We start from the raw sequence: 17,426 nt of genomic DNA on the forward strand, positions 1-17,426 counted from the left end.
TGGGTTAAGTATCCCCAGCGGAGGATCCAGACAGGCAACGTGGGATCTTCTTTAGTAGGCCATTTTACTGCCCGAGCAAATAAGCACAGTTCTGAATGCTCAGAGGCGATCACTTACACGGTGACGAGAACAGAACCGCGGCGTTCAGAGTAGCACGGGAAAGCAGAGCGCTTCTCCCGACGGGCTGTTACGTTGAGGTCAGTGTGATTCATTTGGAAAACGCACATACTCCTCCAAGGATTGGCCAGTTTATCACCATATTGCATTTTACATGTATCAGTTACACATCCACACTGAATTTCACCCGTTCAGAGATAACAGCCCTACACACGTGGTGTTTCTGGTGGTGCAGAGGTAACGGTTCTTTAAGGACAGACACACACACAACGACTCATTCTGGTGGTTTATGTGAATACAGAGGGTGTGTTTCCTCTGTAGAGAATACTAATGTCTGCGGCGGTTAAATCGAACTCTTTGCAATGCACGTGCGTGAATGTGGAGAGGTGGAGCATTGAAGGAGCAGTAAAGAGAGGAGTTTATTTGTTTTTAAATATCAGAATGATGAAAGTATTTTTATGACGTACAAACTTACATTTATGACATTTTACACATAATCGCGGAACAAAATGATCAGTTAACCATCTGTAAAAATATGGAAGCCGCAGATTTAACAGATTAGCTGAAGTAATTATATGATGCTATAAATGTGATGTTACATAATCTATGACTTTGTTGCATTTTTCATTACATCTCTGCCTCAGACACATTTTTACTGCCACAGGTTACATTATCATTTTCCTCCAAGCTTTTTATTAGTACATTTGTTATGCAATTAATATTTAGCAATCAGCTTAATTCACATGTGGCCGATGTAGGAATAAATGATGGGAACATTACAAAAATATAAAACATGGAAAAGATCATTAAAACCTTTTCATATCTTTCATGGAATAAATTATCCAGCACTGAGCAATAAACTACACATCTCACATACAGAAAAACACGGCTCATGCTGCACATAAACAAGTTATGAGCATCATATCACAGAGTTTAATTGTTTGTTGCCAAATGGCCAATATTCAAATCATTCCCATGTCATATCTTTATTTGAAAACATTTCAGTGCCAACAAATCAGACGTCTGAGGAGGAACGGTGATTCAGGACCAGGTTAGATCATTAGTTTACTTATTATTTTACAAACCACAGAGCAGAAAACCTGCCTGCTTCGAGTATTATGTTGTTAGTTTACAAAGATCTGGGGAATACATGTCTAACAACCTTGTGCAAATCCAAGAAAACGCTAAAGTTGTTATTCAAGCGTTTTTCCCTCTTTCTCTGTTTTTTGTGTGTACACGTCTGCAGTTGGACTTTACGTCAAAGTATCGAAGGTCCAGCTTTTTTTTACCGTATATGCACACCAAGGACACGAGTGAAGGATTGAGATGTCACATGCGGTTAAGCTGCGGGGTGGATCTGTCGTTGGTGGTGGTGGGCTTCAGCTTCACCGTTGCAAACGGGTTGGTTCCCCTTCAAGGTGGAAGAAGAGGACAGGAGAGAGAAGAGAAAAAAACATAGACAAGGGTTGAGAAAACCAATATCACTAAATGTTCTGGCCCACAATGATGTAGAGGTTATATCAGGAGAAATGAGCGCCGCATTTCAAAGTGCACAAGCATCATCTGGCAAACTGTTTCACCTGAAGTGAGAGCGATAGTCACGGTTCCCAAACGGCCATAACTGAAATGGTTTCAGAAGTGAACTGCACTTCAAAGCCTGATGGAAAAAGAGCGATTCTGCGCTATTTAGATCACTGCCCTCGTCTGTGTTGTTCTCCAGTTTAATGGGTCCGTGATATACTTCAAAAAATACCATTAGTTTCTCTGTGAGAGAAGACGAGCGGCCTCCATTTTATCGTCTAAAGCAGAGCTGCAGTAACATCACTCTTACCTCGGGAAGAGCTCGGGCTGTGATGCGTGTTGCTGTGATCTCTGCAAAATAAAAAGATGAGAAAGGTACGGGTGAGCGAGGGCCGATCCAAAACACTACATGTAGACACGTGCATTAATGGAGGCTCAGCAACATTCAGCCCTTGACCCCTCGCCCCTCTGCTTTCAGCCAGTCCTCCCACAGGCTGCCCGGCACACACACACACACACACACACACACACACACACACACACACACACACACACACACACACACACACACACACACACACACATTGGTGAGTGCCCATTTGACACAAACTGCAAAATCACTGTTTTTCAAAGAGAAGAACGAGGGATCAGCAGCAGAGATCACACACACACACACAAACATCCAGGAAAATGAATCTATATGAAAAACATGATACACAGAATTATTATTTACGGCTGCAGCTATAACTTTCATTATGGATTCATCTTTCAATCTTAAAATACTACAGCACAGTGATAAGTGTCCACCATTGTTTGAATCATCGAAGCCATTATTCGAGTAATTACACAACTATGTAATTGTTTTAATGAAAATCTACTTTATCATTTACGTTGGTGACTTGAGAGCAGGTTTCATGGCTCATATGCTTTTGTCAGTAAAAGAACAGTTTCCATTATTTGTATAATATAATAATTAACTAATATATAAATCAATTTATAAAACTAAAGTTTATGAGGGTCATTTATCACATTAAGCTCCTTCCTGCTTCTTGACACAAACAAAAATGCTATTTAAATCACTCTGTAATTAAATAGCACAAAAGACACAAGGCTTTTGTCTCACTGCAGCAAAAATACACGGCAAGAGAACACACACAAACACACACACACATGCACACACACACACACACACACACACACACACACACACACACACAAACATGCACACACACGCACACACACACATGTTTGTTCTTCTGTCTTAGTGAGGACACTCATTGGCATAATGCATTCCCTAGCCCCCCTTACCCAAACCTTAACCATCCAAATTAAATGTCTGACCCTAACCTAAATCGAATTCTAACCCTCAAACAAACCATTGAAAAAGTGAGGACCGGCAAAAATGTCCTCACTTTCAAAAAATGTCGTCACTCTGTAGGGTCATGGTCCTCACAAATACATAAGTAAAAGAACACACACACACACACACACATGCACCCAACCTCCTTGCCCCCCCCCCACACTGTCAGCAGCTGGAGCTTCCACCCTGCATCCACCAGAAAGACGGATGTGGAGTCATTGAGAGCAGCACCCTGCCACAGTGCCCCTGCTGGACAGACGGGCAACAGCCATCAAACAACTACAGTGGACGCAGCGTTTCTCATCACATCTCATTTCTCCATCATCACTGGATTAAAAACACAACGGTCATTAGTGCATAATTCAACCATTAATGCAGAGGACATTCATTCACACTCGGCCTCTTCCAACTTGTGAGAGAATTTCCACAGCGACGAGTTGTGAAGTTATTGAAGTCTGCTACTCGTCAGTGGTGATGCAACTTCACAAAGCATTGACCTGCAGCGAGGTGCATCACTGTTTCGGGTCCCCTGGAAACATTTCTGTTGTTGTTTTCGCGTCAAATCAATTCATTTGTACAGATTTTTGACTGAAAACTGATGGACTGATGGCCGTACCTTTTTGTTGTGTGAGTTTGACTCATCATTCCTTTTGGGAGTGGACCAGTTCTGAGTGTTCAGTTGCATGTCAGAGTGTTTATTTGAAGACATTTGTGACAATGGCGGGGGTGGCGGTGGAGCGGGAGGGGGCGCGGCTCCGCTGTAGCTGCTGCTTCCCCGTTGGTCGAACAGGTTGCTCATGCTGCTGCTGCTTCGGAGCGTTGAGTTGCTGAAATTAAACAAAAGGAGGAGAGTGTCATATCTTGAATGATTGTTAAACCTTTACTGTTTTTCCTCAAAGCTACGGGTCACCCAGATATCTTAACTGGTCCAAGTTATTAACGCAGACCTCATTTAAAACAATAGGGAGCCTGGAGGAAGGAGCTGCAAAATACAATGTGCATCAGGTTTGACAGGCAAATACTGTGCAGTAAGTTTAGACTTTGGTGTATCTCCCCACTCAAACTTAATGGCTGCACATAAAGAAAGAATGGCTGCATTAACTGTGGAATCCTATAGATGCTGAGGAACTTCTAATCTAATGGGAATTTTATCCTCTGCTACGATATCAGGCACAATAAGAGTAGAATCAGTAGTTTAGTAGAATTTAGTTGTCATTCATTTCACTGGATCTTCACCTGGAGCTGGTTGACTTGAAAGGATCATCCACTGGTTCCACAAAAGCAGCTGGAAACCATCCCTGACTGAAAATGGAAGAGACATATGTGACATATATGATACTTGCAATATGATATTTGCAGTTTCTCGTGATTCCAGGAGGGTGAAGCCTCTGACTTCACTGGTGCTCACTTGATATTTCCTCCTCTGACGCTATACATTGTTTTTTATCTACAATACTTTGGTTTATGTCCAAATATCAGCTCAAATGAAGACATTCCCTTCTGCTGCAGCTGGACTTTGTGTTAAGCACAGTGTTGTGATGGAGGCGTTCGTATCCGGGATATTTGGTCTTCATTTTGGGATTGACAGTACTAGTTCGTTTGTACAGTTTGAGTATCTGACCATTTTTCTTTTAACTTTTCTTTTATAAGAGTTAAACAGACATGTAGTATTTGTTGTTACTAAAGAAACACACATATAATCAGTGAGTACAGATATACACACAAACACAGACACACATCTCTCACCGCGAGCTGTCGTCCGCTCGTCCGTACAACCAGCCGTTCCTCGGCTGCTGGACCATCACAGTGATTATCTCTCCCCTGGTGAAGGGCAGCAAGGTGGGGTTGGAGCCAGTGGGTTGGTGGGAAACCAGGGCCCTTGTAGATCTTCCTCCAGCGCCGCCACCCCCCACCGAGTCTGCCGCAGAGCGATAAATGCTTCCCTGGGGAGACGGGGCTGGAGAGATGAAAAATGAAAAACACACACGTCGGGAACAGAGAGAACAGTTTGCTGCAGCTCCCATCGACTGATGAACCCACTTAAATGGCAAAAAAGAATCTCTGGTGGGATGATTAATTAAAAACTATAACGAGCTATGATTTTTTTCTTTATTCATTATGACCCCAGTGTTCATAACTCATAACTAAATAGCTGAGACTATGCATGATTCTTTCGGTTTGGATGACAGAGGATGCCGTTTATTGCATTATACCAGAGAAGGTTGCAAATAAGGAGGAACATTATCCAGTATTTATTTTCTGTTTTTCATACATTTTCACGGAATCTATTTTTTGCTGTAGATAAAGCAAGTTTAATAATTAGACTTTCTGCAGAGGGAAGTACAAAAGAGGAGGCACAGAAGTGCACGGAGAGCAAAATGTGAAGAGAGAGAGGGAAACAGATAAAAAGCTCAGGCCAAGATAAAGCAGCTGCTGTAGAGTGAAGGCAAAATTACTGATACACAGACAAAGGCACTGTGGACTGCAAATGATTCACAGAGGGAAATTAATGTTGCAGACAGAGCTTTGTTTTAAAATGGAGATGAACCAGAACCCAATATGTTAAATGTGACAAAAGCAAAATTATATTCAGGCCTGTTGCTGTTGGGTGTTAGGTTCATGTGTTGGATTTGATTTTAAAAACTCACCCCTTGATGGTATTCTGCCGAGGGGCGGCTCCTCTCTGCTCCTTCTGGTCTCCTCCTGCCTCACCTATAAAACCAAGAACACACGTTATATACACACATCCAGACAATAATAACAGCTGTTGAGATGTAAATGTACATAAAGGAAATACTACGGCAGTTACAGAATGAGAATACACATTCAGATTTCCCCGACAGTGTGTGAATAGAAGTGCTGCATGAATGTGTGCATGACTGGACGGATGCGACATGTCCTGTAAAGCACTGTGATTGGTCGATAAGACTGGAAATCCACAATATAAATACAGTCCATTTACCATATTATGAGATTTAACAGGGCAAAAGATAAAGCAAGCACATGGGCGAAAATGGGTTTTCCCCAAATAAAGAACACGATTTCATATTCACACTTATCAGAAGATACTATTTTGATTTGTTTGGCACAATTTCCCCAGCCTGTCATCGTTGTGTACGTCAACATGTGCTGTTAGCAGGCGATTAGCTCGGCTTAGCACAAAGACGGCGTAGGATGTGTTGGATATACAGTTGTGTACGTGGAAACATCTGCCAGCAGTGGCTCTCGGGCTTCACTCCACTTTAGACAAGGATATAAATCCCACGTCAAACCAAAACAAACAAAGAATCCATGGTAATCCTCTGATTGCTGATTAGCGCAGGATGTGGGATGTGTCGGGTTCATTGTCGTGTCACTTTCCAACCAGGAACAGACTGAGAGCAACTTGAATGATGCCTTTATACAATCAAACATTAGTTTTGTTTTGTTAATCATCCTTCATGGAAATCCCTCTGTTCTGAGAATGGATTTCTGTCTGGATTCATTTACAACAACACAATAATGTGTGTGTGTGTTCAGGTGATTCCTAAGATTTACATTTGTGCGATGGATTCACTTGAAGTGAGTGTTTGGGAGGATAGATGCTGACAATCACATCATCTCTTCCTTCAATCTATAATCTCCGTTTTACTACTTCAGCGGTTTAATCCTCAGAAAGCTTTGCTGTCTCAGAGATGTGCTGCAGGACTGAGGTGCAATTCATTCTGATGGTTTCAAATCAAGTCTGGGGCCGAGCTCAACCACCAGAGGGCGCTCTAGTAATAAGAATATTACTGCAGTAATTCTCTGGATGATTTACTTTGTGTCTGTGTATAATAGAGAAATTGGGGGGGAAGAGCTGCTGTGAATAAAACTCAGTTTCCATCACAAATTCAGTTTTCAATTCCAAGTTATTTCACCAAACAGATCTTACAGAGCTCGTCTCAGTTACTTCTCCAGAAACAGGATTATTCAGTAGATCATCACTCTTGGAATATTGAAAAATCTAAACACAACCTGCTTCCGACCCTGTTTGACAAACCCTGAACTCACAGTGTTCTCCACGGCCGCTGGACGTCTGGCTTCAGGTTGTCTGGTGGCGTTCACCTCCTCTGTCCAGGTGTCACCTCTCTGCTGGAGAGAACCACCTATCTGCCACACACACACACACACACACACACACACACACACACACACACACACACACACACACACACACACACACACACACACACACACACACACACACGCACACACACACACACATTCATAAGCATAGATTTCTTATTATCCATAACTAAACAAAAGAGAAACAACATCTTCTGCTGAGAGTGAAAGGTAGCGAAGTCCGTTTCCAATCCATCATCATGGAAAAAGTTTTTTATGGTTTTATGGTCCGTGGGTTACAATTTGCCAACTGTTACTAATTGTAAGTAAGTGAATGACCATAGTCCTGAATCACTGCTCCGGCCTCAAAGGGCTTCACGACAGCCTTATTATGAAAACTGTAAATTAAAAGAACCAGCTTCTCCAAAGTCCCCAGAAAGGGTGAAGATACGGCTCATAAATACATTTCTCTGTGGGTTTTATTCATTTTAACAGTCCCAGCTGGATTTGGTTCACTGCACAAAACTTCAGAGCCACAGTAAATTGTTTAATTAGGTCGGTAGAATGGTCCCAGAGTCCAAAACATAGACGGTATATTAAGATAGACAATGTGCCTTCGCTTCCTAAAATGAAGCCAAAGTATCATGGATATAAACGCATCTGGAGCCAGAGTCTGACATATTAAAACAAACTTACCGGAAAAATGTTTAACGTGTACTTTGATCTTTTTAGTTTGGTCGATGTCACATCCAATAACATGGAGGAGCCGGGGTTTATGACCAATAATGCAGTCAGGAGGCTTTTGCTTCACTTTAGGTGATCATGTCGTCCATGTGTGTCATCAGCCCTGAATCTGTACCTGCTAATCTGTGGCTAACCTTCTTTTTAAAGTCCCAAATAATCACTAAACCTCTGTGGAAATGATTTCTACCTTTAGTTGTCCAACTGTCAAACTGTAAAATTTCAGAAAAGTTACTTATTCCAAACCTTATCCATGAGCTGGCCGATGGACTGTATCATCGCGCAGTGTTTCTCAGCCAGGAAGCGGTATCTCCTCTCCTCCTCCTTCAGAGCCTCTCCGTGGCTCTCCCTGAGGAACTCCACGTACTCTGAACAGTCCTGGGGATTCGTATATAGTTACAGTTATATATATATATATATACACACTGTACAGGAACACATACATATACATGGTGCAGAGTGTGAGAAAGACACAGACCTTGTAGTTTCCTCTGCTCAGACGTCGCTCCAGAGCTGCTTCCTGGTTGTGGACTTCCATCTCGTACTGATTCCTGCTGCCCTGTGAGACACAGAATTTACATCACGTCCTTGTAAAATCACCTCAGTCATCATCCAGCATCAGGTCTGTGAGGTGAGGTGGCCATATTCCTATTCTCATTCATTAAATAATTCACTCCAGGCCGACACAACATACTTGTGGGTTTTATGACTATTATCCAACCTGCAGATATTATTTTGATTATGAGACAACTGCTCATCGAGTCCCCCGTGACCTTGTGTTGCTGCGACATCACTCACTGAGATGTAATCTTTGTCCAGTCTAACGTTGTTGTCCATCTCCTGCAGAACCTCCGCACTGAACCAGCGGAACTGGAACCAGACACAAACAACAACACATCATGAGCACACGAGAGGATCCCACTCACAGATCTGTGATGTGTTTAACTTACGACTCCATCCAGCTCCAGCGTCAGTCTTCTCTGGCTCTCGGAGATCTGAAGCAGGACATCTCCTTAAAGACAAGTGGGTCACATTTTACATTAGGGCTAAGAAGAAATAATAACAATGACATTTTGCAATATAATATCTTATAATATCTTTATTTTGTATCTGTTTTTTAACCCATGATGCAAAAATGAGTCACATTCTCTCACACACTGCAGATGACTCCGGTGTGATTTGTGACACCTTTAAATCGTTCCTATGAAAAGCTCAACACACGTCGTTTAATTGAGATTGAAAATGAATGTGGTGGCATTTCTGTAATTGACAAAATAAAAATAGAAATCCAATTTCTTTATTCCATTCAATCCAGGTATTGTTTTCATTGGATTGATTAGAATTGTTGACTGTAGTTAGACAAGATTAGATTAGATTAGACTATTAGATTAGATTAGATTAAACTTTGTTGTCATTGCGTCTAAAATACAGTTTAGCAGCTTAACTTGAAAAGCAAAGAAAGTTGATAGTATTTATACAATATAAACAGTATAAACAGAGTGAAATGAAGACATTAAGAAATAGCAGTTTTAAAGAAGTTGCTTCCTTTTGACAAAGCTTCTCAAACCGTCCTTGGTTGATTGAACTTTATTAATAAGTTAAGGTTAATGAGGCTGCAGCTATGAACTACTTCTATATTTCAGACACTTGGGCCAATGCGTTCACTTTTTAAATGCAGATTAAAAAGTCTCCACTGCCTGAGGATTAGGTAATTCGGTTTGTTTACATTTGAATCATTATTCCCTTGTTTCTGCTCCGTGTGTTTGGTTTGTTCTCGCTGATAAAATCACCAAACATGTTCCGAGACGCCAGAGATGAGATGGAAGGAGGACGAACGCATGACTTCTATTCATCTCTTCTGTGCACATCATACAGCTGCTCTGATGAAAGGCATCAGTGCATGTGCAGTAAATATCAGACTGTATGAAATCACATCCAATGTAAACAATTGAAATGCATGTGAACACATTTATATTTGTATTCATTCAGTCCAGTTAAATTTGTATTTATTAATCTCCAACTCACAATAGACATTATCCCGAGGCACTGACTATATTTGAGACGCCACAGTGTTATAGAGACAAACACAGTGAACATGAGGAACATGAGGAACCTCCAACAGACTCTGAGGAGACGTTTCACTGCTAATGATCCAGTTTGGACAAATATCTCCAGCTCCGCCCGTTAAACCTGACATGACATCGTTTTCCAGTGGCCGGGTTAAGTGAGCAGAGCACAACCCGCTGTCTGTCACCATCTATTATTCATATCCTCTGCTGGTGTCTGATACCCACCCTGCCAACAAGCACACAACACAACACAACACAGCACCCTCAAGCATTAAGCCACGGTTTAACTTTGAACACCTCTGCCTTGTTGTTGAACTGGACCTGAACCCAGAACAAATACTGGTTCAGTTTGAGCTGAGGTCAAAGTCTTTTCATGTTTATGAGCCTTTAGTGTTATAGATACTGTGAAAAATATGTATTCAGCCACTTTAATGTCAAAGAGCATGTTGATCACACACACACACACACACACACACACACACACACACACACACACACACACACACACACACACACACACACACACACACACACACACACACACACACACACAGGAGGAACAATAAAGTGCCACCCGGGGGTAAACTTTGCTCCTCTGATACGGAGGAAAGCTCTTTAATTAGTTTCATAAATGTTCACTTCCTGGATTGTACATTAAGTCTTTGTGTTCCCACTTGTTAAACATGAGACGCACGAGTGTGTGCGCGTGCACATACCGAGGGAGCGTGAGGACACGGTGTAAAAAGCCTTCTCTCCGATCTTTGACAGTGCACTGAAGTAGGCCTCGCTTGTTTCTGCCAGAGCTGAAACACACAAAAATGACACACAACTCATTTGAAATACTTGAAATACTGGAACAGCAGATAAATAGAGTCATTCAATGGGGAAAGAAAGAAAGAGTTCAAATTTCCAAACACAAAAACATCCCTCTGAAATCCCAGCACACACCAGGAGGCCTGGATCGACACGATTTGCTCAATAAACATTTAACAACAACGACAGAAGGAGCGAACTTCTGTCGTTTTGTAAAGTTTTCATTGAATAAATAGCGTCTCTCATGGCGTCATGCTGTGCACGGGAATAATATATTTTATTATCGTGACTGATCCTGCACCAGCTGGCACCCAGGGGACGCTCCGCTGTGCACAAGGATCTTCTTCTTCTTCTTCTTCTCCTTCTTCTCCTTCTTCTTTCTTCTACTCTGTAGTTATTTGGAAATGTGTCACATGACCACATGAGCACTGACACTGATTTATTTCTGCTCTAGAGCCAAAAGGCAAAAAACTACAAAAAGCATTAAGCAAGATTTGGTTTTTTGACTAAATTTGGGTTTGTTGACATCTATTTGAATTTGTAAGTCAAATGTTAAACATCATGTTAAAAACAACAAGGCAAACAGTGGCTAAGCTACTTTTAAATAACATATTTATACTGAATAATTCATTTTAAAGGATTTATACATGGAAATACTCTAAATCTAACATTAACCTTAAACCTTCTTACCCCCAAAAGGAAGTAAAGGCCCCTCAGTGTCACTGTGCTGAGAGATTTATGTCTCCCCATCAATAGTGATACTATTACATTAACTTACACATTAATTAATTAACTACTAATCAAGGGCAGATGACGTCTTCTCCTGGTATCTGCCTTTGGAGAACAGTAAATGTCCAACGGATCCAAATCACAGTTTGACCCCAGTTAATTCTGGTGTCTCAGTAACTTTAACACAACAATAGATTAGATAATTGAGTTCATTTTATCTTGAGTAGTTACATTTTATTTTTATTGCCACGTCCTGATTTATTATATCCGACCTTGGTGATGTGAAAGGTTTCTGTTTCGTCGATGAGCGACAAAATGGTTTGTACTTTTGTACCAAAATAAAATACTCAGAAAGGAGAATCTAAACAGGCTGACATCACCGTGTCCTGGAGTTACGTCTCTAATCAGGTAGCGACAAGACGCTTCATATTTTTATGTCTGTGCGGCTTTTGGTGCAGTGGAGCTGCTGTGAATCAGCTGCTGGTGATTAAGCGGAACTAGTTTTTACTAGTATTCCACGTCCTAAATCTCTGCCCCTGTGTAGTTGTCGGGTTTGACAGGGGAGCCATTACAATGTCTTGGGCCCATAAGCAAAGCTGTAACAGCCCCGGGATATTCCCCCAGCACACGGACTTTGGAATGAGGTCCAGGGAGAGAGACGGCTGACAGCTCCTGTACCATGCACCGTCATTACTGTTTGTTTAGGTTACAGCACTGATAAAGGTATAGGTGCGTGACTTCAACACACCAAGTGCAGGGTTCCTTTTCCTTTTTCCCTTTCTCTCTCTCTCTCTCTCTCTCTCTCTCTCTCTCTCTCTCGCTTTCTTACCCTTGAAAGCTCGGACGTAGCTGTTTCCCAGTGAAACCAATTTCTTCAGGCCTGGGTTGAACTCATCCATCAGGTTCTGTTGGGGAGAAATATTTTTTCAGATACTTTCCACGGATATTTTTCTCAGATATTTTAAGACACACCTTAGAAAAGTCAATAGGATTAATCTTTAATTCAATCTGTATTCGTGAGCTCGACACTGGAGCAGAGACGGAGTCAGACTCACATCCCTCCTGTTATCAAGCCAGCGAAACACTCCCTGAATTCCAAACTGACTTTGTGAATTCACACCGCGTTTGCTCGGCAGAAATTGCATAGAGAAGTTTCACTGGGCTTAACACCTCGGTAAGAAGAGTGAGAAATGTTTCTACGTGATCCGGAAACCGTCCCAGTTTCCAGAAAGTAATCACAACACAGGACTTGTTGCCTTTACTCATAAAACTACTTTATATTTTGCCCCATCTGTCACTTTGTTGTCTAACTTGAGCCACAGGCCGACACACACCACTCGCACTATCTGTTACTTACCGAGTAAATCCTCAAGGTGGAGGAATGTAGCTGATCACTATTCATCCTCGACATGTTTCTATCCAGTGGAGCCTCGAGAGGGTCTGCGGATCTTAAATCATCCGGCAAACGCGCCACAGCCTCTGAGAGAAAGGCGGGTTAATCTCATTAATGTGGACGTGGAGTTCAGGAGAGGAGGCAGCTCGGTGTGGCGGTAATCGACACCACCGAGGCCAGGGAAAGACTGAGGTAAATAATTAAACGTGGCTCGGCCATAAAACACACCGACACATGCTGTAAAGCCCTGGCTGCTGTTTGGGGGCGTGTGTGTCTGAGTGTGAGTTTCCTACACTGAATGTTTTATTCAAGAATACAACGAGACGTTTTTTAATTCTGAAAATAAATACACATCCAGACAAAATGATAATATTACAAAGAATAATGGTGTTATTATTCTGTATTTCTCCGTCTGTCAGTGTAAAAAAACCACAGGAAGAGACAATCAATCACCTTCAGACTACGATCCTGTCCTCAGCCTCATAAAGCTTCAGAAATGGCTCATGAATTAGATTTTGTTTTTCTAAAAGCGGACTCTCCTTTCAGTGAATATGGTGGCGAACGGTTTCATGTCCGTGTCGGCTGAATTGTCTGATGTGTATCCAGGGTGTCTCGACCACAGCTGTCATCTTTGCTCTCTTTTATTAGTCGTCATTATCTTCCTGCACAAACAGGGTCATTGTGTCTCGGTTTCACTATTTGCAAGTCATAATCTGCACAGGAAGCCACAGAGCCAAGGTTAAAAAAAGACAATCAAGTGTAGAGCAAGTCCACTTGGGCTCCATGGATGTGCACAGCAGGTGAGCAATCCACTTTTGTACTATGTACTTTATCTATAGAAGCACATTTATCATATATCAAGAACACCGTGTCCTGTGTGTTTGAGACTATCCAGGTCTTTATAGACGAGGCGGTTGTGTAGCTCAGGTTCTTTTTCCATCGACTGTGTGTAAAGATGGACGACAGGACAGCTCCCCACGAGTGAAGCATCTCAATTGTCCCCCCCCGGCTGGCTGCAGTAAACAAGAGTCATAAACCAGCCTCCTCCATGTTTGTGAATGGGACACGGAACAAAATAATAAGTCACACGTCAAATAAACTTTTTTTAAAAGATGGTTTCTATCATTTTAGTATTTTTTATTTTTTTATCACATTGATGTTCACTTTGTTTTTAATAAGTTATTTGATTTTGATTTGCAGGAATTGGTTGAGACCTGGCAACTGACGTCTCTGGTCCAAGATGCCTGCGTTCGTACATCCAGAATATTTTGGCTTCATTTCTGGATAGTGGGAGGCAGTGAAGACGTGTCATCCATCTTCATTTAAAGCCTATCTGTCTGTCTCTATGTACCTAGTGTTGCAGTCCTGTACAGACACCACGCAGCAGGTCTGTGTGCCTTGGTAAAGAGCTCCCTCCTCTGTCGCTCCTCCTGACATTTCTCTTTCCCGTGTAAGGGAGGGACTTTGTTCATCTCAGGACCGAGTTCGTTGATTATCGTTTCGCTGGTGAAGCAGTTTTCTGATTCATGATTTTAGCATAATGTGAAACTGACTTGACTAAATATGAAAATGTCACAAAGTGCAGTTGTAAATCAAGCAGAAATCCACGGTTTTACTAATCCAAATCCTTTAATACGCTAATGTCACTAATATTCCACATTTTTCATTGGTCAATGCAAAATTTGCAAAAATGTGCTAAAAATCCCATAATCCTGATACTTTAATCATTTGATGTGTCACAGTCCTACTTGCACAAACTGTACGATGCAAAAAAGAAGAACACATGAATTCAGTTTGTCTTGGTCTTTTGTTAGTGAGCCTCACACACTGAACCATAAGAAACACTGCACCAAGAAAAGACCACTATCCAAGAAATGGGAGGAAAGTGTTACTTCTGCAGCTGTTCCACAGAAAGTCAGAGGGAGAGATGCTCTGCCATATTTGATCAGAACCACGAGTGGAGAAAAGATTATCGATTTCTCTCCTCACGTCTACCACTGTACCTCTGGCACGCAGCCCAAGACCCAGTCCTCCCATTGCTGATATACAAACTGATGTGCTGCAGCAGAGCCACAGACCTGATGAGTCTGTTGTTATCACACTGGAGTTCACTGTTCTCTGACATGTCGGAGACAGTGAAGACAGACAGACAGACAGACAGACAGACAGACAGACAGACAGACAGACAGACAGACAGACAGACAGACAGACAGACAGACAGACAGACAGACAGACAGACAGATAGATAGGTAGATAGATAGATAGATAAACCAAGTGGAGACATGACTGTAATTTTATATTTTTTTAAATATTAGTACTACTTACAACATTTGGCTGTTTTATAAATGTGCAATATGTGAAATTTGTCCAAATTCTTTTGACTCTCAAGTTGCTCTGACTGAACCCCTGGCACAGATTATGATTAAAATCCTGTGGAAAATCGGTATCAGCAAAAAATTAAATCCTCCCACAGAAAACTTTCCAGCTCTAACTTCACCACAACACACAGCATACAGGTCAAAGGTGACGGCTGATAAATTGAGGTCAGCTGGTCACAGAAGCTTTTAGATTTAATAGACCAGCAGTATTTTTATCTTTTACTGAGCAGCCGAGTCCAGACGGCTTCACTCACGACTCGTCCTTTCTAATGCACTGGTTCCCTTTATGCTGCCAAAGCTCTGGGGACTGAAAATGGACCAAGCTGCCATCCTGAGAAAACCATTTAGTTCCAATGAAATAAATACTTTATAAACTGTGTACTTGTACTGTCAACTATATATGGTCCAGTGTTTACACTTCCATCATCGTAAAATATTAAAATACAATTTTAAGCTTTGAGTTTCATCAACAACAGGTCCATTAGAGTGAAAGTATAGAAGAAGAACAGCTATTTACAGCCAAACACGCCACGAGAGAGATTCGGTTACAAGCTGGCAACATGTGGAGTTCAGTTGTTGCTGCTGCTCGTGTCCGTCTCTGCAGCAGCTTCTCTTCCCCCTACTTAACTATTCTGTGGTGCTCTGGTGAAGACTGAGATATTGAGCTATTCTCTGCTGCAGACATGTTGGATGTCTCACGCCTTCTCCCACACCCATCTCAATTTAGAGCATTCGGCGCCTGCGACTTTAAGAGGTCTTAGCTTAAACCCCCCTCTGTTACTTGTGTGAGAACGCTCATCTGCTCGTGTGTCACTCAGTGTGTGTCTGTGTGTGTGTGTGTGTGTGTGTGTGTGTGTGTGTGTGATTTTTCTCTCTCTAACACCTTCTCATGCAAACTCATAAATGTATTGTCCAATTACGTGTGCTTGTGTGAATATGCATCACACTGAGATCAAAATTTGTACTGGCGAGCATGGTTTAATGAAACTCACTAATGGCACTGGGACTTTATCATGATCTGCAACACACACACACACACACACACACACACACACACACACACACACACACACACACACACACACACACACACACACACACACACACACACACACACACACACACCCTAGGACCATCATTCTGTCATCTCTGCTGCTGTAGAGCTGTTCCGCAGGGAGCCTCCAGGCTGACTTATGGCCGAACATCTCATTACAGTGCGCCTCTACATGCCTAATGTGTTGCTGAGCTAGAAAATATTAAGCCTGAGGAAGGAAAAACTAATTTTCAGATGTTGCATGGTTTGTTATGCAATGAGGGAGGGGGGCGGGGGGGCTCGAGTGGAGATCAGAAGCAGAAATGCATTTTCAGTAAAAGCTCAAGAATAAAAAAAGACATTACTCTTATTATGAAGCTGCACATACAGCCGACCATATGGCTCATGATGCAACGTGTGAAATCAGATGTGATGAGATCAAAAGGGTTTGATATTAGTTTTTCTTTTCCACAACACGAAAATTCTATTCAGGCAAATTCAATTCAATTCTATTTCTGTTGCGCCAAATCACAACAAAGATGATCTCGAGGCAGTTTACAGATTGAGACCTAAAGAGAAAACCAACAGTTCCAAGAACCAGCAAACAGATTGAGACTGTGGAGAGTCAGGAGCATCTGCCTCGACCGGTTGGGGGGAGAAGTGGGTGGAAAAGAGGGGAGAGAAGAGAGAGAGAGGGAGAGAGACTTCTATTAAATAAAAGAAAATAATAATAGGGATGGTTATAGATGTAATGATGTTATTAATGATAAATTGAAGTGGGAAAACATTTGCTGCATAAAAACCACACAATCAAATATCAGGGTCTGTGTGTGTGTGAGTGTGTTTCTGCCTCTCTCTCTCTCTCTCTCTCTCTCTCTCTCTCTCTCCCCCATGTATTAACTGGTATAACTGGAGACATGCGCGCTGAACAGGAGGAGGAGGAGGAGGAGGTGTACCGCGCCGTCTGCTCCTCATGTTCTGATATTTTCATTATGGTGCAGAACTCTCGTTTAATCACCGCCTGTTGTTGTGGAACAGAGGAGAAGTGAGGAGCTTTGTTTTTCCTGATCTCACGCAGACACCTCATCGGACACTTTTCCTGCTGCTTTCAGCGCTTCTTCCAGTTTGGATCAGGATCATTAATCTCAGATTTTTTTCCGGGTAATCGATCGCCCCCCCAGTCCCC

At 42.0% G+C, this 17,426-nt stretch overlaps 1 protein-coding gene across 1 annotated transcript; it reads right to left on the bottom strand.

Annotated features, from left to right (window-relative positions):
* Window positions 1-724: 724 nt before the first annotated feature.
* On the bottom strand, window positions 725-12,950 carry baiap2l2a (BAR/IMD domain containing adaptor protein 2 like 2a). The gene is made up of 14 exons (XM_035181805.2): window positions 12,794-12,950; window positions 12,266-12,341; window positions 10,611-10,697; window positions 8,776-8,837; window positions 8,624-8,695; window positions 8,304-8,384; window positions 8,072-8,203; window positions 7,031-7,129; window positions 5,647-5,710; window positions 4,745-4,955; window positions 4,235-4,300; window positions 3,615-3,825; window positions 1,949-1,989; window positions 725-1,528 (listed from the first exon to the last, which is right to left on the bottom strand). Exons 1-14 carry the CDS (start codon window positions 12,845-12,847, stop codon window positions 1,447-1,449), a joined length of 1,338 nt encoding a protein of 445 aa, XP_035037696.1. The 5' UTR covers window positions 12,848-12,950; the 3' UTR covers window positions 725-1,446.
* Between the last annotated feature and the right edge of the window lie 4,476 nt (window positions 12,951-17,426).

Source organism: Hippoglossus stenolepis, chromosome 16 (assembly GCF_022539355.2).
Source record: "Hippoglossus stenolepis isolate QCI-W04-F060 chromosome 16, HSTE1.2, whole genome shotgun sequence".
NCBI lineage: Eukaryota > Metazoa > Chordata > Actinopteri > Pleuronectiformes > Pleuronectidae > Hippoglossus > Hippoglossus stenolepis.

Coding starts and splice junctions, on each gene's coding strand:
- baiap2l2a (XM_035181805.2), bottom strand. CDS start 12,847: ATGTCGAGGATGAATAGTGATCAGCTACATTCCTCCACCTTGAGGATT. Junction 4,301..4,744: donor CGAGCGGACGACAGCTCGCG/GTGAGAGATGTG, acceptor TTCCATTTTCAG/TCAGGGATGGTTTCCAGCTG. Junction 3,826..4,234: donor TTCAAGTCAACCAGCTCCAG/GTGAAGATCCAG, acceptor GTTTAATTTCAG/CAACTCAACGCTCCGAAGCA.